The 23,674-nt window shown below is 28.9% G+C and overlaps 1 protein-coding gene across 1 annotated transcript in view; it reads left to right on the forward strand.

The window, feature by feature from the left end:
- Positions 1-15,771: 15,771 nt before the first annotated feature.
- The window catches only part of LOC129958826 (homeobox protein 10-like), a 48,604-nt gene continuing 40,701 nt past the window's right edge, over positions 15,772-23,674 (forward strand). The window contains exons 1-2 of the mRNA XM_056071525.1: positions 15,772-16,003; positions 21,911-22,652. Coding sequence (XP_055927500.1) covers positions 22,040-22,652 — 613 coding nt within the window. The 5' untranslated portion in view covers positions 15,772-16,003; positions 21,911-22,039. The remainder of the gene's footprint in view (positions 16,004-21,910; positions 22,653-23,674) is intronic.

A 23,674-nucleotide genomic window follows, 5' to 3' on the forward strand; every position in this document is an offset into this window, starting at 1 on the left:
TAATTTTTTTAGAGGAAAAATGGTAAAGAAATAGCTGAAGGTTTTGTCCATTTAATATTGTAATGTCTAATTTAATAATGTAATATGATTTTGATTTTCAAATTCTTCATAATCTAATCTTGACGTATACTTACAGCATATCGCCTACGGTTACAGACGACAGGTTAAACAAATAAATGTAAATTCGCACTACATTTCATTTTTCAAATATAATAATAGAACATGATTTTAGAATCATTGCCATCATGGAAATGTCTTCATTTAATACTTTTGATATGTTATAAAATTTTTAATTGAAAACATAGCTTACAGCTAGTTGCACATTTTTTTTAAATAAAAAAAAATTACTTTAAGAATATAACTTTAACTTCTACACGGTTCTTTCACTTGGACCCCAAGTTAAAGATTTATTTTCATAAATGGGAAAGTTCTCTAAGATTTTTTTTTTTTTGACGATGTGCATGCTGCATCGAACATCAATACCGTTCAAAAGAGTAAGCTTAATTGATTTGTGTCGGTAACTGGCAACTTTCGAAGAAATCAGAAAATACACTTAAAGGCCTTTTTTTTTCTTCCGCCATCGTTTTAAAAATTGGGTTTGGAGGGCAATTATAAGAATGGATCTCAAATATTCGTTTGTTTTTTTTAACGGTAGACACTTATTTAAGAAGGGTTAAATTTTGAGCAAGAAAAAATTGTTGTGCCATTTTTTAAAGTTTTTAAAAGTAAGAGAATCAGGATTTAAGCTTGTTTTTCGAATAGCAATGATTCAAATTATAAGACAAAATATTGTTTAACACTTTTATTTAACTTACCTTGTTTCCTATTTGTAAAGATGAAATTAAGTAACCGATTTCTTAAAAGCATTACTAATGCGTTATAGGATTGAAGTTTTGTACTCTTGCGTATTCTTGATGATGATAATTTTCTTCATTATTAAAAGTTCAAGTAAAAAAATTAATAACTTTAATTATAAGTTATTAAAGTTCATTAAAAGAATTATTAGTTTATTGAAAGTTTATAATTAATTTAATTTAATTTTAATTTAGTACCAAACTAAATTTGAGAAACAATAGATCTCAAGATTAAAAAATATAATTTAAATAGAAAAAAACACATTGAAATTAAACTTTTAATTTTAAAATAAAGAGCACTTTTAAAATTAAGATTTATTTTAATACTTACTAGCACTCATTTGAAAGAAACGACATACATTCACTTATTAAAAAACTTAGAACAGGGCATAAGAAAATATGAATAGCAATCTTTTATAGAATCGCAGAGCAGAATTTCGAATTTTGCTTTTAACGAGTTCATTAACATTATGGGGAAAAATAATAATTAAATCATTGAAATCAAAAAATAATTAAATTTACCGAATAATTCTATTAAATTATCATTTTTATTTTTAGTAGCATTTAATTTATGTTTATTTAACTTTTTCTTCATAACTGAATCGTAATTCTTCATACTGGAGATTGCAAAATCCATATTGAAAGGAATATGGGTTTGTTACAATGTTTCTAAATTGAAAAAGACTCAAGAATAGAAGAAATTTGAGCCTTATTCCAGAACATGCGTATAGAATATGCACATTTTCTTGCCTGTCATATTGGAAATGGATTATGTAGTAATTTGCAATTTAAAATTCGAACTTATTACAAATTTTAAAACTTTTAATGAAGTACTAAGAGCTTTCAAAAGTATGACTGCAAATTCCATGGAAAAAAAAAAAAGAATTACTTACCTTTTTTAATGGATATAGTTTAACAGATTCTAGTTTCTGGAACGAGAAATTTTGTTTGCTTACAAAGTTCGAAGGTACCCTGCTTGGAGCTTCGCCTTGCCTATCTAAAATAAGATCAGCTTCTAAAACGAGCATCGATACTTCACTTAAAAAAATACCTTCTGGAACCTCAAGAGCTACTCCATTCTCACCCATCATTTTTTTTTTTTTTTTTTTTGAATCCCTGAACGAAGAAGACGCGTTTTAGAGGGTCTAACAGGAATTTTGGGTGAGACTAAATGATGTATTAGGGGGAGGAGTGGAACCAAACGTATTGCCATGGCTTTCACGAAATCGAGCAACCTTAAAAGAGGCTAAAAACAATACTCTAGAGCAAATTTGTCTTTTTATTGTTTTACCCAAGAATTGTTAGTAATAACTTAAACAGAACATACAATATTCTAACAGAATTGTCTTTATTTTTTACCCAAGAATTGTTACAAATAACTAAAACAGAACATACAGTATTCTAAGAGATTTTTCTTTATTTTTTTACCCAAAAATTGTTATTAATAACTTAAACAGAACATTCACGGTTTTAGTAACAGTTTTAAAAACACGTTGACTTACGTCAAATACAAGCGTAATTTAAGTAGTAAATTATTTCTTTCTTTTTGAGATGTAAAGTTAAAGTATGATTAATTTGATAGAATAGGAATATTAAATTTTTTATAATAAGTCGTTGTAGAAGCTGTAGTTTTTTCTTAAAAAAATGTATACATTTTTTTTTAAGGAAATGGACATTTTACCATTAGTTTGATTTCTACATTTTTGAGCATGTTGAGAACTTTTACATCCAGTCATGTGCAATTTAACCATTAGAAGCCTGATTTCTCAAATTAAATTTTTAGATATCAATGCGTTCATTGCAGTAGGCAGATAAAAAGAAAAATAATAATAAAAAAAATCCCAATACATATTTTGTTATAATTTTGCCTGAAGTGTTAAAAATAATACTCAGAAAAATAGTAAGATTTTCTTCAAGAAAATCAGGCCCTTGCTAAAAATAATTATATTATTGTAAAAATAAGATACTCACCTACCTCAAAAGTATTTTTATTTTTCGGAAAAATGAAATACGTCCAAGATTTATTCCGCTAAAATTTTTCTAAAAATATGTCACTCATTCAGTACGGCGGGAAAACAAATGTCATATTATTCGAACAATTTTGACATCTGACGTGGATTTTTTAAAACTTTTTTTCAAAAAAACATTATGCAAAGATAACATACATACAGCCAAATATTAAAAACAAACCGACTGCATGTGTACAATTCGATTTAAAAGTCCGGTATCAGATTTAAAACTTGGGGCATTTGAAGGTTAGTGTTAAAAATACTAAACAGAAGAATTAAATGATTTCATTTTAATAACTTCGTATTTAAATTGAAATTTAAAAAAGTATACTAATATCAATGTATAGTTCACACTAACAAAGCCCATTGTATGTAAATTTCTCTTTAAATAGGAACGCTTTTAAATAGACAAGATTGAAAGATTAAGTCTTGTTCTACAGTTCATTTTACTAAGTTGAAAAAATTTGCACTTTCAGTTATATATCAAACAACATTTTATTTACCTATTTAAAACAAAGATTTACTTCAAAACGTTACTAAGACTAAACTTCTCTTAAAAGATATTAGAGAGAATAAGGGAAAAATTATAAAATAGGAAATATCGAAAATTCTTCTTTCTGACTCTCGTAAACTTACTCATATTTAAGATCAGAAGATTTAGATAAAATATGGATACAGTAAAAAAATTTTTTAACCGATTGAACCTGAAATTTAAACTGTTTTTCGATAATACTTCGGTATAAGAAGAAACTCCAGTTACTCATTGCGGTTCAAAATTACGAAGTAAGTCTCAAAAATAGCCTAGTGTTGCTTTAAAACGGGACGTTAATATAACTTAACTAAACTAAACTAAACCAGTTACTCATTACTCATCTACATTTAATTTTCAGTACCTTTTCTACTACTTCGATTAATTGTTAACATCATATCAAAATATGAATTGAATTTCTAACAACCATAGGGGACCGTGCTTTAGTTTTAGGTTATTATTTTAATTAGCACAAAACAATTTCTTTACAGCTTTCATTTCTTTTCAAAGACAACTTCTACATACGTACATTTTTCTGAAGAGAAAGGCGTTAAAAAGTTTAAAAAAATAAAAGGCGGCATTTTTTTTTTTTTTTTTTTTTACATAAAAAATATATAGAGACTTAAATCGGTATGAGGATTGATTCAAGAGATGAGCAAATATTTTAAATATTAAAAAAATAACTGCATATATTAAATATTTTTATATTTGAAAACCAGAAACTACATGAGGCAAGTATAAATTACAGTTATTTTTTGTATAATATCAGTTATTTGGCATTGAAACAGTAGTAATAAAAAAAATGAACATTTGGCAAAATGATATTAAAATATTTATCATCAAAATTAGTTGTCCATATTTATTGGAATAGATATTGTCATAGAATTGCAATTTTATTGCAGGAATGATTAAAAATAAACCCTGAATATTATACTGAAGAAATTAACATTATATGCACATAAGATATAACCATTTAGTTAAATATAAATTAATAATTCGATCATATTCAAATGATATAAAGTAAAATAAGGAAAAATTTCATTAATTTTCTTGGACTATTTTATTTCATTCAAAGTAAAAACGCATGCTGGGTTTATTTTAAATAATTAAACATCACCAGAAAGCTTTGGTTTTTCTTAATGTTTTATGATGGTATAAAAAATTTAATGAAAGAAAGTACTATTACCAAAAGATTAGATAAACACATTGTCTCGTTAATTATATTCATTTCACAAAAATTTATTTCATTTCAATAATTCTCACATAAAGAAATGAACTAACTTCAACACAAAAGAGCTCAAAGTAACAAAAACAGCGTTTGGTGAGAAAATCTGCAAAATTCCAAAGCTGAAAGGCAACAAATATGTTTGAAAATGAAGAATACTGTTCTCATAACGTTTCAATTAAAAGACGCCCCCAAAACCTTAAAGAAATTTCAAAATCCGTTGCCTGAATAAATTTTGAAAGCATAAAAATCTCGGCGCAGAAATCTTAAAGGAGCTGAAAAGTCCAGAGAAAGAAATAGATTGAAATAATAAAAAAAAAAACCAACCGAGAACACCTCTGCTTTGAACAAGAAGATTCCGGTCTCTTCAGAACACAGCTTTTTGGTATGTTTTGAATCGTGCCTCTCTTGTAAAAGGTCGCTACAAGCATTAGGCGTTCCTATGATTACAATGTACGTTAGTCACCTATCAAGGCTGTGGGCGATGTTTCAATTTTTTGAAACTGCTTACATGTTCCAATTTTACAACTCCATTTTACTCTTTTGTTGCTGCGGCTTGATTTTACTTCTTAATTTGAAGGAAACGGAATTTTTCTATTTTTCTTTGTTCGCTCGAACTCAACAGCAGCGAGGGTTTTGTAATGACGATTTTTGTTTTCTCTCTCACGATAAATCTCCAACGAGTTCGGGAGTTAAAAATGCACTCTCAGGAGCTTTGTGAATTGTACCGAGGTTTTTTTTTATTGGTTGGGGTGTTTTCCTAATTGTTCAGCTGTTACCTTATCGAAAAGCAGTAAATAATTTTAAATCACGGTTTCTAAGGAAGTGATGCTTTAGGTTTGATGGAAAAATGAAAATTCTTAACAAATTGATAGTTCCATTTCATTAAAAGTGACTAAATGAACTTTCTAACTTTGTGTCATCATCAGAGCAAGGAAAATAAGAGGGTTTTTTTTATTTACTCTTAAATAATCTAAACTTACGAACTCCTTATTAAAACCAAAATAACATTTTATACTAAAAGTTATTAAATAAAAATGATTCTTACATTTAATTTTTTTTCTTAAGTCTTTTAAGTTTTTAAGTAGTAAAAATTGTTTCGGATTTTGAATATTCATGTTATTATGATAATTTATTATCTATGATACATTCAAAATGAAAAATTAAAATTCCGTGAGTGATTTTTGTTCTTTTGTTGAAATTAGGAATGTAAATATAAAAAGAAATAGTTAATTTATTATAAACATATTTTTGAATTTTCAAAGTTATTGAAACTTTAACGAAAGCACCAAAAGTTAGAAGTGCTCACTTATTCGTGATTTAAGATCAGAACTTATTTAATTTGTTTTTGCTGGAAAAAATAGAAAAGGAAGTGTAATCGTACACAGATAAACTATGTAGTAACTTTGTCAACACCTTCAATTCGTAAAGAAATTTTTCTATGTAAAAATTTTATATTTGTATGAGATATTATCTCATTGAGAATTTTCTCATCTGATTCTTAGTCAAACTAAGCAAAATTTTAGAATTCTGTTTTAAAATTCCTAATTCACTCCTTTAATTTTTATTTTAAGATTTCAAGAAGCTACAATTTAGCTATGAATGAAAAAAGTCATTTCATACAATTCCGATTTCACACTTGAAAAGAAAACAGCACTTCGCTTACCCTTTAAACTATAAAAAGAAACAAGATGTTCCCAAGTTTTAAAAACATGTTCTGTTGTGGAGTTGCTTTTTCGATGAAATCCACATCATTATGTTGCGTTCACTTCTGATTTCAAAGAGGACAGTGTTGCTTCACTTAGCGCGGTGAATCTGATTAGTTTCTCTTTTTGAAGCAACAGGAACAGCAAATCAGATTTTGAAGAACAATAATTCTTCCAACTTTGCGACTCGGTTTTTCTATCGAAAATCAAAACCCTCGAGAACAAATGCAGCGATTTTATTTGGCGATCTAAAACTGAACAAATAAAACTTGTAAAAAGTGAAGCAAAATAAACCAGCTTGAAGATCCTCTTAATAAATGTTTATGGAATGAGGGGAACGTTATATTAAATATATGCTGACATCAATCATAAATGTTTAAAATAATAATGTAAATTCAGTTTAGTTTAATAAAGATTGCTGACTAATTTAACAGTTCTATTCAACTTACAACTTAATGTCATTAATAAAGATGTGTTTTTCAGTAATTTCTTCTCAGTAAGATTTGTTGACTAATAAAATCTGAAGAAAAGGTGGAGATGAGATTCCATAGGCGTATTATGAGAAAGAAATCTTTATCAAACATTTTCTCTATAATATTTCTTATAAATTATAAAAATGTTAGATTTTTATTATTATATTTATATAAAGATAACTTTTAATACACTTTTCATTAAAAGAACTTAGAATTTCAATGCAAGAAAAAATTATACTATACTTTATTATAAAGACTTTTTTTAATTAATACAAGTGGTTTCTTTTCAAGTTTTTTTTAGTCTCTACCTCTGAAGGCCTGCGGATGAGATAAGACTCTAATCTGCTCTCTTTTAAACAATATACTTCAAAAATATATACATACAAATAAACATCGAAATGCTCATTGAGATAAACAAATGAACTAATCAACATCGAAATGCTCATTCAAATAAAAAAAAGAATTAATCAATATAGAAATGCTCATTCAAATAAACAAATGAATTAATCAACATAGAAATGCTCATTCAAATAAACAAATGAACTAATAAAAAGAAAATTAATTTTATATGAGTCGGATTCATGGCGTTAAAATTTGTCTCTCTTGCCGGCTTCTAAATCATATTTAAAACGTTAACTAGATAAAACTAACATAATATTTACATATAATTGTATTGCTAATTGAGAAGGTCGTAGGAAAAATTAGCGAAATGACTGTGAAAGAAATTGGAGCACAATCACTAATATATTTGTTGACAAAATGTTATGTGTTTTTATTTGTTGACAAAATGTTTTTCCCTTTTTGTCCTAATTTGAATGCAATAGGAAAAATATGCCCATTTACTTTATGGAATTCCTTAAGAAATGACTTCATTTAATCAAATATTCTGCTCAGCTTCATATGAATAAAATTACATCAAAATATTTATAGGAAAAAGTGAAATTTCTGATTGGAGGTGAAATAATACATTTGTAAAATCTTCATGAGAAGTAACATTCATTTGTTATAGTCAACTGCAGTTCATTCTGAAGATATATCTAAATTTTCGCTTGAAAAGTAATACCGCCTATTGAATACTGAATAAATATATACTAAACGCAAATAATAATGAGTTTTTGTATTTTTTTGTATAAAGAATATTCCTCATTTTTTTTTTTTTTTTTTTTTTTTACACATCTGATATGAGCATGCAGTCTCTTTTCATACCAGATATTTAAAAAAAATCGTTCTTGTTAGCTAAAAACAGGTAATATTATTTGTTAAGCGAAGAAATGTTACTGCCAAATCAACATTTTCATTTCCTGTTGTAAGATTTCAATTGCTCAATGATTTGATGGTTATGATTGTTTGCATTAATTTTCAATTAGAATCGAAAAACTTTTATTATGAAATTAATGTAAGTTAAGGTAGTTTACTAGGTAAGCATGGCATCTAGGCTTTTTATGTTTTTATAAATATGTACAAAAGGAATTGAAATACACTTCCAACACTTGACATAGTAAAATCTCCAATTTTACAATAGGTGGTAAGTTAGGTGAAGAATAAAATCTTGCTATTTGTAATTTCAGATACTATTCGATGCATGCAGTATTGGAGAGAATAATTCATAATTCCAATAAAAATATCCGTTAATTTTAAAAATTACAGTAAATAGATCTAATTCCTATTCAATTTCAAATTTTTTCTCCCGATTAAGACACAAATATTATAAAGATCTATTCACTTGCACCTTGTTCAAAACTAATTTGGCACAATATGTCGCAAGTAAGGTCCACCTCTAAACAAATTAATAATCGTTAGATATATAAGGTTCCTGGACTGCTTTTATTAGAAATTCTATTATTAATGTCATTTAAATCAAAATTTTAAATTTTCCATACACTGTTTTTAACATAGTTATAATAAGTTAATCTGGTATATTAATGTTCATTATTTTGTTCCGTTCCATTTAGAGTTTAGTGTTTTGAGCATTGCATTTAATTTACTTACTTTAAATGTTTTATATTTTAAGTCTACTTGAAAATTTTTCTTAGAATTTGTTTAAATATATTTTTGATTTTAGAAAGTGTAACTTATGTGTATAGCAATATACCTTTGTCAGCAATTTTTGAAAATAATATATTAACTTTAGAGTTTATGTAAAATTTCTAATGAATAATCAATTAATTAAAATTTACCAAACATCTAAGCAAAAGTTAATACGTTTCCTGCTAATTCATACATATAGATACATATGCCTGAATCTAAATGCTAGATTTCTTTTTTATATTTTTTGTAAAATTTTATAATGGTGCACTTTTTTAAAGAAAATATGCATTCACTAACATATGTTTTGTATCGCTGAAATTCATTGTATTTATATTTGGATCGAGTAATTTATTCATTTATTCTAAAATCTTTATTTGTAAAAACAGAATATCCATTAACTATTAACAGCATAAAACTAGATAATCATTTTTCTGTCTTGCTGCAATAGACGTGATTTCATTCATTGGAGTATTTCTTAAGTTATCTAAGCTAAAACTTTGAAACATAATACTCTATTAGGAATTATTTGTCAAAGCAGTATGGAACTTCGAATCAAGATATTTTGGCCTGTAGTCACAACCATCGATCAAAACGTCAAGCTCGTAATCATTTTCAATTACCCGATATTTAGTTGGAACGATGGATTTGCATGCTTGAGCAAATTTGGAGAAAATACACGAATTCGGGTTCAATTTTTACTTGAAACATGATTATTAACCTTTATACTACGTTATTTATATATATTTCATTTAATTTGCGAATGTCAATTAGATCTCTTTATCTGCTATACTCAAGGGAATTATGAGTAAAGAATCTCGGAATTTATCGATATTTCTGCTATACTCAAGAGAATTATGAGCAAAGAATCTCGGCATTTATCGTTATTTCTGGTCTTGGTAACTTCTTTTAAAAGTAGCCTTTGAAGTAATTTCGTCGGAAAATAAAATAATGGCATTACAAAATCTTAAAAAGTTTTTGATGATAGTAAATTTTAGAGTTTTAAAGCTTTTGAGATAAACAGTATTGAAACTTGTATCGGGAGGAACGCTTAAAAAGCACCTAAAATTCTGGAAGTAATTTAATCAAGATATTCCATTCCGTTGCTTTAGTTTAACTATATTAATATCCCGTTTAAAAGTTGCACAAAGGCTATTTTTCAAGGACCTCGAAATTTTGATTCATGGTTAGATGGCGAAAAAGATGCCTTTATCTGCATTGCATTCAACCGCTGCGTTTTACCCATTACAGCAGATTTAACATGTTTTAGGGCCACATTTTTGATAGAATAGTGTCTTGAATGCGTGACTTTCCTACTCTGAAATCGAAAATTAGACATCAAGTTACCTCTTGTCTCGATCTTTTATTAATATAAATTGCTTGAGGGTTTTTCAAGTATGAAAGAAATTAGATTAATATTATTTTGAACAATATCCTTTATTTTCTCTTAAATTTTCTTACACGTGCTGTTTAAGAACCGTAACAAACAAATTTGAAAACTTCTAAATTCTGGATAGTGTATTGGAGGAGTAAAACTTGTCTCAATTTGGAGATGACCCCTTAGGAAAGAACTGTCTCCTCTAGTAATGAGTCACTGAAAAGATTTCATTTGAAGATTTTAAAATTTTATTTCACTCCTTCTTTGAAAAAGTCTACCTTTCCTGTTGCTCTCAGAAAAAAAAGGAACATAAAAACTTTTATATTTCTTTTATCTTTCTAAGGTGCAAAAGATAGACTTCGAATCTCCTTTCCCCGCTTCCTGCCAGATATACCAACTCGGCAAATGGGATATATCTATATTTGTTCCCATATATATGTATCTATGGCGAATTTTTATTGTTTTTTTAAAAGAAAACTGAAGCAAAAGGGCACCTAAAAGCAAGACTTAACATCAACTTCGTTCGAAATGGTATCATAGAAAAATCCGAGTTTGTAAAGTCTAGAAACCGTTTTATTGCACTTGTTTGTTTCAACTGAGAACCTTTACAAAGAACAGTTTTGACGATTAAATGAACGCCGTAACTTCTGCAGCATAAAATGTAAGAATTAAGGCCCAGTGAAAAGTTTGTAATTTCATTTTTTCTAAATGTCACAATAAACGAGATTTCATTTGAGATTTCTGTTTCGTTCAGCGAAGCTAATGGATCTCTTTCGCAGCGACGTTTTAAAATTCATGTTTCCGCCAAGTGATAAGCAAAATTCGAATAGCCCGGTAATAAAATTGCATTTAAGAAGGGAATTTTAAACCCGTTTCTGGTAGACGTGTAATTGATGCCTCATAAATTTTTTATATCGGAGCGCACGATTTTTCTTTCGGTACTAATCCAGGTCTCACCTTTTTACAACACAAATTTCACTTATCATCCATGTTTTATTTATCTCTTATTTTAAAGAACTTTTTAAAATGTGTTATCAGGCGCCGAAGGTACTCATTTTTTCATTTCTTTCGAGTACGTTCCCTCGATGTCCCTCATAAAGTTTGCTTTTTATACTTACTTCACAGCACTCTGTGAAGGAAAACATTTCAATATTTGAAAATTGCAAAGGATTTTTGTTTTAAAATTACACCTGCTGAAATCGTTTGTGATAAATAAAAATGAATAAAAGAAGCTTCGTGTTTTTTTTTCAAATATTAATAACTCTATTTGGCATTAATTTTCGGGAGAATTGCTTTGCTCAGCAACCGCTGTTTCTTTCATGCTCTAAAATCTATTGTTGAAAAGGAAAGGAAAGAGGCACGCTCATTGTTTAAAATTCACGTTAAAAACTTATCTGATACAGTATCGCTTATAGTATATTTTAATGGACTTAAGTTGAAAAAATTTTTTCATTCTATTCACAAATTTTAAGTTTTGAAATTGTAGATATTTGAGCTGACATTTTTCATTGTGTTGTATATGATAGCCTATAAAGACTTCTTCCGACTATATACACTTCCGATTTTCTAGGATACGGTAAATCCCAATTACCTGATTAAGAATTGCGAAAATTTATTGTTGTGACTACCTCTTTTAAATTATAATAAAATTTTTTTTTTTTTTTTTTGTCATTCTGACAGCTAATGGAAAGACCTCTTTGATAAATTTGCTATATAAAATAAGAAAATGTTGATAAAAACTATTAAACATTTTTTTCTTGAAAGACGCTGATTTTAAAATCAAGTAATGCAAAATATTTTTATTAGCATAATAACGTTTAAAAGAAATAATTAAAGAAAGTTAATTAAATATCTTTATTAATTAAATCAAGCAGACTCTCTTTCTCTTGAAGATTTAATTAAGGAGTAATACTTTTTAAAAAAAATAAAAACTTTTTTTTTTAAATATCTAATGTTTATAAAATGTCCTAGATGATATTTTTCTTGGGGAGAGGCTGAGTAACGAATAAAAATAATTGAAAATTTTTGTTAGTTGCCTAGCTATGATTTTTCATTCCGCATTTAATTTATAAACAACAATTATAAGAAACACTTTCAAATTACATTTTTGGTTATTCAAGCTCGTTTTTAGAACCAGCAGCAAAAGTATATCGAAATGTTTATTTTGCTATTAATCTGCCAATTCTGAAGTGTTAATTTTATAAATAATCTGTTATTTTTAAATTCAATAATTACAAAAATGAAAAAAAAAAAAAATGTGCATATTTACCTTCTATTGTAAAATAGGAATCACACATTTCACATACTCCTTTTTTTATTACCGCTGCTTATTACCTATCAAAAAATCAACCATCTGGCACCAGTTTAAAATCTTAAAACTTAAAACAACACATTGACTGATCCGTATGTGTTAAGTTTTCATGCATTTTCCTACTCAAATGTTGTAAAAGATAACATTATCCATTGCACGGAGAAGATGTGGAAGGTGAAAATCATGATAAAGATCCTTACTCTGGATAGATATTTTCTCTTTCAGTTCTTATAACTCACATTTTACATTATTACATTAAATTTCTTAGGTGTCAAACGTTATCTTATTAGACAAAGAAGGGAGGGAGACTTAAATGATTTATATAACAAAATCTCTAACATATAATTAAAAACATATCCGTTCTGATTCTACCACAATAGGCAATCGATCACGTGTTCGTGAGCTGACGTCATTTCACTCTCATGTTTTGCAGCTGTCTGTGAGAAAAACTCTCGTTGACCCACTGTAAAAAATCGTCTGAAAAAAAAATCCATCCATGCGAAGGAGGTTTACCATTTTTGGAGTTCGAAACAAAGAATTTCTTCAAAATCAATTTTCAAGAATTTTTCATTTCGTAGATGCAAGATTGTATTTACAGTTATTCTTATTCTCTCACTCTCTTTTTAAATTTTATTTTCCAGATTGATTTGTATTCCGAATATGAGAAAATAAATAACATCGAAATTAACAATAGCAAGTTCTTGATATTTTGATTATTTTTAGAAATTAATAAAAGAAAAAGTCATCAACGAATTTCAGCACAATTATTGAATTCTTTTTCGAGGTATCGCATATTTTTTCTCTCTTAGCATAATATTCTATGTGGGAATTCCAGATTTCAATAAATTATAATAATATCAGAAATAAGAAGAAAAAAAAAAGATTTTCAGAATTCACAGCATTTACAAAAAAAAAAAGAAGTTAAAGTTAGAAAACGTTTGCTATAACGCTTATCAGAAAGTATATGAGAATTAAATCGCTTTTTAAGCAAAAAAGTATTTCCTCGTACTCAACCCAATACAATCTAGTGTCTCAAATTCTTAATATACGTTTAAGTTCTCGCTCTTTAGAAGTATCATACTATAGGACATTAATTTCATAATCTTACATCTTTATAAATAACCAATGCTGAACTGAGCAGCCATTTGAAACGTCCTGTAGAATATCAACGTCCCTCTTTTTTACTGTATATAGCTATAAACTTACTGCATACTAAGCACGACGATTATTAGTGCAACGGTAGTTATCAATACAGACCAATGACTCTAAAAATGGGAGATCAAATCTCAAGTGGAGTTAGTTAAAAAGATATTAGAAAGTTATATATAACTTGAAATGTTATATATAACTTCTTGCTGTCGGATTTTTCAGCATTTGTAAACAAAAATAATCAATAAGTTTTGGTATCTAGCATAATGAATGCTTATTATTCTACTCAGAACAAGAAGGTTTCAATTCTGCGAAATGAAACCGTTTAATTTATATAACATTCGTGGATATTTCGAGAATTAAAGCACAAATGCTAGCATAAAAAAACTATAGTCGTCTTTATTTTCACCAGCAAAATTTTTTTAAGTTTTTTTTTTTTCTGAATATTTTTTCTTTTATTTTCTCATATCAAAATGGACTAAATCATCAAAACGCAAAAGAACATTCCATCTTTATAGAATTTACATCCACCGAAACAGTTTGGAATAAATTAAAAATTGTGGAAAGATAGAAATTTTAGAAACAAAAAATGGTGAATGGTGAAAATGAAAAATAAACACAAATAAGTAGACAATAACGGTGGACTCAGAATCAGGCTGATTGAAGACACTTATGTAAAATCAGAAAATTTTGTTAAGCGCGTTTCTGTAACATACTTTGTTTTTTAACCCTTTAAAGGGCCATTTTTTTCTAGTCATATTATGTTAAAATATTTTTAGGCTTGAAATTAGAATAAGAAAAGGGATTCATTTAGCTTATTAGATAAATTTAATTTGATTAATTAAGTAATTTGGTTAATTAATAATTCAGTAACAAATCAAGACACATCATTTTGTCTGAGATAAAGAACTGAAGCATCTAAGTTTCTGACTTACTAAAAAAATTTGTCAAAACTTATGCCAACCTACATAATTTCATACAAAGATTGATAAATTTGGTGGGAAGCATACTTCCCACGGCCCTAGAAAGGGTTAAAAGCAATTCCACCCATACTGGGACATACAAACATAAAAGGTTTTCAATAGATTTTTACTTTTACAGCATTTAACTTCTGCAGAAAAACGTCCCTGATACCGTTTGCAGTAAAACGTATTATTCTCATAGAATTTGGTCATTCTGGGATGTTAAAATTGAGAATCGTGAAAAAATTTATTGGTTTAATTTTCTTGAAAACAGAATGCTGTCATTTGCTTAAAATTGTATACATTATTAATATTAAAAAGGTTGGTTGATGTGTTTGATTTTTATGGAGCAAGAACTAAATTGGTTCTTAATCTATTTTTGATGCTGATATTGAAAACGATTCGTAAAGATTTGTATACAAAAATATCACAGAATAAAAGTAAAACCATCTCTGCAGACTTTATTTCCCACTGAGTTATTTTAATCTTGACTAGCTTATGAAGTTGTGAAACAAGGACCTCAAGTGCAAGCGAAATAGGGATGTTTAAATGTTCTCAGACATTTAAGTGGTACTCTTATGCTAACTGTTTCGAAAAATATGTAGAAGAATAGTTAAATACTTCGGCAAGGAACAGTCATGTTGAAGTAATACTTTACATCGTGCACTTGTGTGTACCACTATATTCTTCCCTCAAAAACATCTTGATGTGAGTAGTTACTTTTTTTTCTTATGTCTGGCACTTTATTTGTTAATCTTCCCAAATTTCATACGGCAATGGTGATCCGTAACGAATGTTGGCAACTGATATGATTTCGATGTCGAAATCCATTTGAAGTGACATTTACTTTGTTAAATTTTCCATAAACATGAGGAAAAAAAAGTAGTCAATTTAAAAAAAAAAAAGCACGTTGTTTTCTATTCGTATGCGAGCCTGAAATATGATGCATTAGTAATTGCTTCCAACGGCGTCTAAATTTCACTTAACGACATGTGCAGTCTATGAACGATTTCGAAACACGCCATGATAAGCATTCAAGTGCGGAAGCAAAACACACCCATTGCTAGTAAGCGTGCTCCAGGAAAAAAAAGAACAAAATAAAAAAAAGGGAAGGGGGAAAAAGCATCTCTCTCAACGACTCACGCTTTCGAAGAGCATTAGATTGGTTTTACTAATAGATACAAGTCGAGCCCTGATAGAGAATAATACGCGTCTACTTGCTTGCGTCAAACACATGCGGGACCTGTATGCATTTGCGTTAGTTGTTGGTACACGCGGTGTGAACCGTCACGGCAAACGGATAGCGGTGTTCTCTCCGATGCCGGTCATTTGAACGTTCTTACTTGGATACTACACCAACAGGAGGTCTTGCAGCCTGGAATGTAAGTGGATTTTAACGTTTCTTAAACTATACATTGTTAATTCGAAATCATTATTTGTTATAGGATGCAGCATGAAAAATTCAATAATTATATCTTTTACTTTATGATATTTTATATCATCGATGAATGTGAGTTTCAGTTTATTATTCAAGGCTTTTGCCATTTTCCTAAAGAGATTTTTAATCAAAAACTTTCCAGTTCATATAATGTTCATAGAATTTTGAAACAATGATTTATAAAATAACAAAAGAATCCCAGCATTTATAATTTCATGAAAATGATTATTTACTTTAAAAAAAGCCAATAATTTATATAGAGATTATTAATATTTTTATACAATTAAACTACGTGATCAAGTTTTTCTTTAAGAGATTTTTTTTCATGGATGTTAAGTGTAAGTTTTATTTTGTTTAAGAAAGAACTATATATTTTTTTTAATATGTGTTGAAGATTACGGTTTTTTTAAAAAAAAAGTCAGTTTGCAATGTTTTGAAATTTGTTGCTGAAATCGTAATTAATCAAGAAAGACTAAGAAAAACGTGTCAGAAAATAAAAATAAAATGTTTGTTTTCGTTTAAAAGTAATGGAAATTAATGTAGCCTCATTACAATCCTATTTTCATCAAAATTATTTCATAATTTTAACTTTATCAATCCATTTAGCATATAAAGTACAAACTTCTAATACTAAGTTTATACGATAAGAGAGAGTTAAACACATTTTTCTTCAATAAAGTGAGAAATTTTAATTGTTTTCTTACTTGCTCAAATTTTCTATGAGTAAAGATCAAACAGAAATGAATTTTAAGAATTGCAAATGAAGGCCTTAGAAAAATAACTGAACAAATTCGAAATTTTTCTTCACAAATCTTTGCACAAAGGTTTTTAAGAATAGAAACAGTTCGTTGCGTCTAAATTATTTAAATGTATTAAATAATTTAGACGCAGTTGTAAATTTCCTAACACCACAGTTTTGTGTTATTCAGCTTTCATGTTTTCAACAAAGATAGAAAACTGAAAAATTCTAGTCAGTTATTCGTACCTTTGCAAATACAAAAAAGTCTCTCGGACAATTTCTTTAAATTTTAATATATTTGGATATTAATAAATATATTTCTTTTTATCGTTATAGCCATTAATACTAAATTGAAAGATTAAAGTTTTCTTTAAGCTTATATGATAAAATTCGATCATCTAGAATAACAACATCCAAAACAATTTTTTAAATGTTTTTCTATGAAACTCTTTAAACAAAACGATATATTTACCGCTTGTTATGTTCAATCACAAGATTAAGGGAGTATTCTACACAAACTACTTAAATGCCTGAAACAGCGAAAGCTTTGAATCTCCAGCAAATTTCAGAGGGGATCAGTTCAAAGTTGATCCACCGGGGGGAGATAATCTCCTCTTAGATCCCGAGCTTTAAAAAGTAAATGCGGTTTTATTCAAGCATTCCGTTCGAAGTGAATAGGAGTCTGACGGTTTATGCTTTGTCAATCCTGTCATCGAAAGGCTATTCGTTTCATAGCCACTGAGCACCGCCAATCAGTTCCGGATCTTCTGATCTCTTTTTATCAACCAGGTCCCTTCTGACTAACGAGTCCTGAACCCATTCCTCTTCACCACAAAAATGCGAACTCTTGTCTCCAGGCCAGACATAAACAATTCTCTTTGATGGATCACGCACGGGGAAGTGCACCTAATCGGACGCAGAGGGCTTACTGGGTTCGACAGCTATAAAGGGAATGATTTGGATAACCCATTTTGCACCTCCCAAAAATCGATTTCTGAGGGAAGAATCAGTGACATTTTTGAGGTTATGTGCGTCATCTATCTGTCATCAAAAACAATTTAAAAAATTAGAGAACGAGGTGTATTAGATGTTATTCCATGAAAAATCCTACTGGAAGCAAGAAAGCAATTTTATATCATCCATGCTAACTGTCAATAAGGTTATTCGATTAGTTAAGTTTTATTTGGAGAGTTTGTTGGATTCGAGAGTCATGAAATAACGATTCGGATAATCTAATTTGAATCAAACAAAAATAGATCTCAGAGTAGTGTATCAATAACCTTTCTGTGACTATCATTTCTTATCATATTTATACATTTTTACATTTAAAAAAAAATGAAAGGTAAGGGTGTTTATTCCGTGTCAATTCTCATTACAGACATTCGATGATTTCATTTCTTTATTATTAAGAAAAAGTAGTTCCTTCAAAAGGTGCTTTTTGTCAAGGTTTATGTCAATAATATGAGGACAAATTTAAAAAATGATACTGCCAGAAAACTGTCATCAAATTTAAAATGAAGGTTTTTATGGTTCTAATATTTCATAATATAATTTTATGGCTTTTGAATTTTAAATCAAAAATAATTTAAGATAAATCTAGGAAGAATATAGTAATATTTAATACAAGTAAATTATAATAAAATGAATAATGATTTATAATGCATTTCTAATTTATTGTTTATTTATTGCATATTTCTTATTTATTACTAAATCTATATAGAAAATGTTTCAATAAGGTGTTGAAAAATTTCCTTTCATCAAATTTTCATTAAGTTGTTCATCATTATTGTTCAGGAATCATAAGAATTCCGATAAAACAGAAAGCTTGTAAAAATAAGATTTAAATTGTTTTACATAATAATATGTTGCATCACTATACTATCGTACATAGGTATGCTACTTTCCTTAAAGAACAATGTTTTGTAAATTATTTATCTAGAATACTAAAAGTAATTAAAACTCATTAGAAGTTATTTAACATTATCAAAAATTAAAACAGTGATTTCATTTGTAGCATTATCTCTGAGTATTTAATTATCAATAAAGTGTTAATTTTCAAAAAATTATCACATTTTGTTTATTATTCAACAATATTAATTTCAACAAGTTTTCACATTTTATATATTGTTCAAAAATATAATGGTCAAAGAGCATTCCACGACTTTAAAAAAAAATCGATTTGGAAAGAACTAAGAGCTAAACTTAATTTTCGAATGAGCTGCATATAAAAGAATCTGCAACATTTATTGTAGCAATACCCATTAAAAAGGACAGAAAAATATGGTACAAAAAGCATGGCCCCTTTTTCAGTTGATATCTGATACTTAAATTTTTCTTTTATGATCAGAAATATTGGCAGTTTTTCAGAAAGTTTAATGCAAACAAGTATTCTCGTTTAATTAGGGCAATATCTTTATATTTTTCATTATATTTTCTTTTCTCTTTGAACTTACTAACTTGTGACAAAAGAATGACTAATTAACCAATTCATACAGTTAATCTAATAAAAACGTCGCCTGAAATTTTTACGGGTGTCGCTTAACCTTTCCATTTTACGGTCCCAATTAAGAAAAAACAACCTCACCACTTTGCTTAATTAATGGGATAAAGCACAAGAATCGTTTCAATTTATAAGAAATAATCAGACACCTACACATTGAATGACTCTGCTTCTTTACGGATTCAATTAGTTCCATAGTTTTTTCGTTAGTGATTTCTTTGAAAATGAGGCCACTAATTGCAACAAGAATATAAAAGAAACGCCGAGGGAACGAAATAAAATTTTTTGTACCTTATTAAATGGCTGATAAGAAAGTAAAGTTCTGTAGTTTGCAAACAGTTGGTTGAAAGTAGAGAAACTTTTACTTCTAAAGATAGTGAGGTCAGATATTTTTTTCATACTGAATGGATGTTTCAGTGTATTCTCACATAAGTTTGAAGAGATGATAACAGTCACCCTCTTAGGTCTTTTGGGGAGGCATATTACTCCTCTTTTATTTTCCCCCATTTTGACCAGTGGTCTGCGTACTCTGTTCGTGAAATACTCATCCCTCACGCTACCACGCCCCCTTCCAGTTAGGGGATGAAGACCCCTCATACTCCACCCATCCCACCCGGAGCCACCCTTAACGAGGGTTACTCCAACTTCCACCCACAGAAACCAAAACATCCAATATCCGAGCCAAAATTCTCCCTGTGCATGCAATCATTAGGCCGAAAATGACAAGAGAAACATAAATTGGCTACTTTCTTTGAAAATATAAATTAATTAATGGTCTAACTACTTTAAAATATAATTATGCAAAATATGTTACATTTTGCTTCACATTCAGTAATTTTATCAATTATTTAAAAAAAATATATATTTTCCGCCTTCTTAAAAATTCGTCGAAATATTACAGTGCAATTTAACAACATTTGTTCTGTTAATATTTAAAAAGAAATGTATTTTTAGCCTAAGTGCTTCGTTTGATTTTTAAAAAAAATACAGTAGTTTAGAACACAATATCTTAAAATTTCCACTCTCGCATTTCTTATTCAGGTAGGGTGAAAATCTTGCACCCCAGTTTCACCGGAGATTATTTAGTTGAGTCCACAAAATTTAATATTAATAATAATGATAAATCATGAATAAAGAAAAGAAATTTAAACTGCTCTTCAACGAATTTCAATAAAATGTTTTGAATTTAGATGGATTTCTTACTATTTTTGTGTATAAATAATATAGAATCTGCTAGAATATGCCCTTAAAAGTTTTTACAATTCCAATGATCTATCTGGGCCAATTTGATGTCGTATTCCACAATTTAATAAGCTCTGGCTTGAAAAACTTGCATGTATGCAGTATAGCGTTTTGATTTCTACACGTGTGATTTTTAAAAGGAAAAACATTGTATATATGTCGGTGTCTATTATAATTCTCTAGATTCTCTGAAGATGAAGGATTAATTTGTAATTTATTCCATTTTCATAATTCCATAATTTTGTTTAAATATAGAATTGGAACATATTTAAGAAATTGTTTCTAATTGTTAAAGCATCTTTTTCTTATTTCCCAATGGCTTTGATTGTCGAATGAATGCAAACTTTCATCACCCTCAAAATATATTAGCAATCATCTCAACTATAAAGATGATGACTTTGGGACCATGTTTTACACTAGTGTGCGCGTAAAGCTTTAGAAATAAGGAATATAAAAAGGACGTAGGAATATAAAAAGGACGTAGAAATATAAAAAGGACGTGAGGAATATAAAAAGGGCGTAGGAATATAAAAAGGACCTAGAATATAAAAAGGACGTTTCCACTTAAAGCATATAAAGAAATAGTAGCTTATATAATGTGGAAAAATATTGAAAATCTCCTTAAATATGATGCAACAATTAAAGAATCTTAATTCATTGAAATACCAATCTACTCTTAATCTCTATTTAAATCATATACTCAGAGATATGATTTATGAGCATTTAGCTTCATAATGCTACTTCTCAAATTCTGAAATGATTTTCATACCAAGATTTATTGGTTAAAATTGTTTGTACATCTGAAAGAGATTTTTTTTTCGGGGGGGGGGAGCGGATAATGTGCTATCATTTTTATTAGCATTATTAGTTAAGGAAAAGTAAAATTTTAATAAAACGAATTTTAGAATTAATATTCTATAATATCTGTATCTCTTATTAACTTCCAAAATAAATTCCAAAATTAACTAAGCACTAAATTTAAATACAAGGTTTTAACACCGTAAACACTTAGCATATAAAAATAAATTAATAATACGTCAATAAAAACAGCAATTATAAGTAAAAAGCAACTAGAGCAATATTCGTTTGCAATCACGAAATGCTACTTTGTAACTCTAAATCTCTTTCCTTTTAAGCCGCCGTGAAAATGTAATACTCGTAATCATAGGATAAAAGAATGAATTATTGAGTGCGAAACACTTCCTAACCACCCGAAACAAGTAAAGATAAAGAAGCCAATTGTGGCAACCCAAAAGCAATCCTACTCAACCATGCCCACCCATCCCCTGGAAACGCACGACAACACATACATAACCACCCTTCACTCTAACTCGCTCACTCATCCACTGTTGTTCTATTCCTCAAAACAGGTCCCTCTCAGTAACCATTGGGCCGCCGACTCATCACGTGACTTGGGTGGTCAGCACCAGGAAGGGACAGAATGATTCAAAGACCACGGACTAATAAATCCCACTCATAAAAAATTTCCACTTACTGGCATGCCATTCGAAACTACGCTGTCACCGTACGTAAACAAAAACAGCTGTTACACGTCTATCTCTCCCGCTCTGGTGTCAAAAGACTATAATGGGGGTGGTGCAGTGGAAATTAACCACCCCCAAAACAGGGAAGATGTGGGTGAGAACTCCCAAAATGCTCTGGAAGTCGATGACAATGAAGACGAGTCCAAATTGGAGGACGAACAAGATAAGCTCCTGATCTTATCCCGGAACTTCTATCCGGAAGCGAACTGTCCCGTCCAGATACCTACATCTCTACCTCTGAACACCGGGAAACTTTTCAACCCCTACCAGGGGAGAGTGCAGAGTCTCTCCATGTCCCCCTTTTCCTCTCACTGCGAAGAGGAGAGTCCTCGATCTGGAAAGAGTCCATCCTTCGAGTCCTCGCATTATGTTGATTATAGGGATGAAAAACTGAAGGATCCGATTTGTGAGGACCAGGAACAAAAGTTATTCATACCTGTGGAAGAGTCCAATGATGTTTTCACGAACAAACCCATTTACCCCTGGATGGTGGATTCGAGGCATAACACTAAAAACAGGCAACAGCAAGTCTATGATGCAGAAAAAGAACAATTCACTCAATTCATGGGTAAGTATTTTTGTGATAATTATTTTTAATTAAGAGATAAAAAAAGTTCCTCGCCTGTAATTTTAAAAGCCCAAAAGTGACTTAAAAAAATAGGGAAAATATTTACAGAACATCTAAGTGAACAATTCAAAATACTAACTGCTTTTTTAGCTTTCCCCCCCCCCCCCGCACTTAAATCTGGCAAAACTTATACTTAATTCGAGCAGAATGTAAATACAAAATAGATTAATCGATGCTAGGTGTCATATATATATTTAATGAAAAAGTCTTTTATATAAAGGGAATATATCTAACCAGTCATATAATTTGACCCGAAATTCTTTTAATTAGGAGAAAATGTTTCTTTTGTAGCTTAATGATAGGAACAGCAATTTTGAATTACCTATATTAAAATTTTAAAACAAGAAAAATTTAATTTTAAAACCGAAAAAAAAATGCATTTCGAAGAGAAAGAAAAGAATAAAATTAAGTTGTGTTGATTAATTTGAATAAAAAGAAACAACAAAAAAATCAAATGGGATAATTAAGAAAAAATAGTTGGTATCGTTTCGCGAAAGTGTTATTTGTGCATATTTTTTTGATTTACATGCAATATATTGAAAGCAAATCGTTTGATAAATAATCATTGTTTTCACATAAAATTTTCGTTTACCTTTAGAACGATATATGTTGAACTTTATTTTAGCTTCTTCTCGTAAAAAAATGATAAAAAAATATTTGATTTTAATAATTTTTAATCTCATATGAAATGCACACAAATATCTGTATTCTCTGTATGTAAACAAACATAAGAAGTTATAGATTTTTCGGTGAATAGAAACTGAATATCACCCTCTAAATACGAAAGGAAAAATTAAGAAAACATTTCTTTCCAAGAAAAATGTAAACGCGAATCTGAAATTGTTGTAATTAATGCAGAATATGTTCATTTAATTTTTCAAATAATTGTCCTCCTTGTAAAATTAAGTTATTAATAAACAATTTTATTAATAATAAGATGATAAAATGCAGATGCATTTATT

The sequence above is a fragment of the Argiope bruennichi genome, chromosome X1 (assembly GCF_947563725.1).
Source record: "Argiope bruennichi chromosome X1, qqArgBrue1.1, whole genome shotgun sequence".
Classification (NCBI taxonomy): domain Eukaryota; kingdom Metazoa; phylum Arthropoda; class Arachnida; order Araneae; family Araneidae; genus Argiope; species Argiope bruennichi.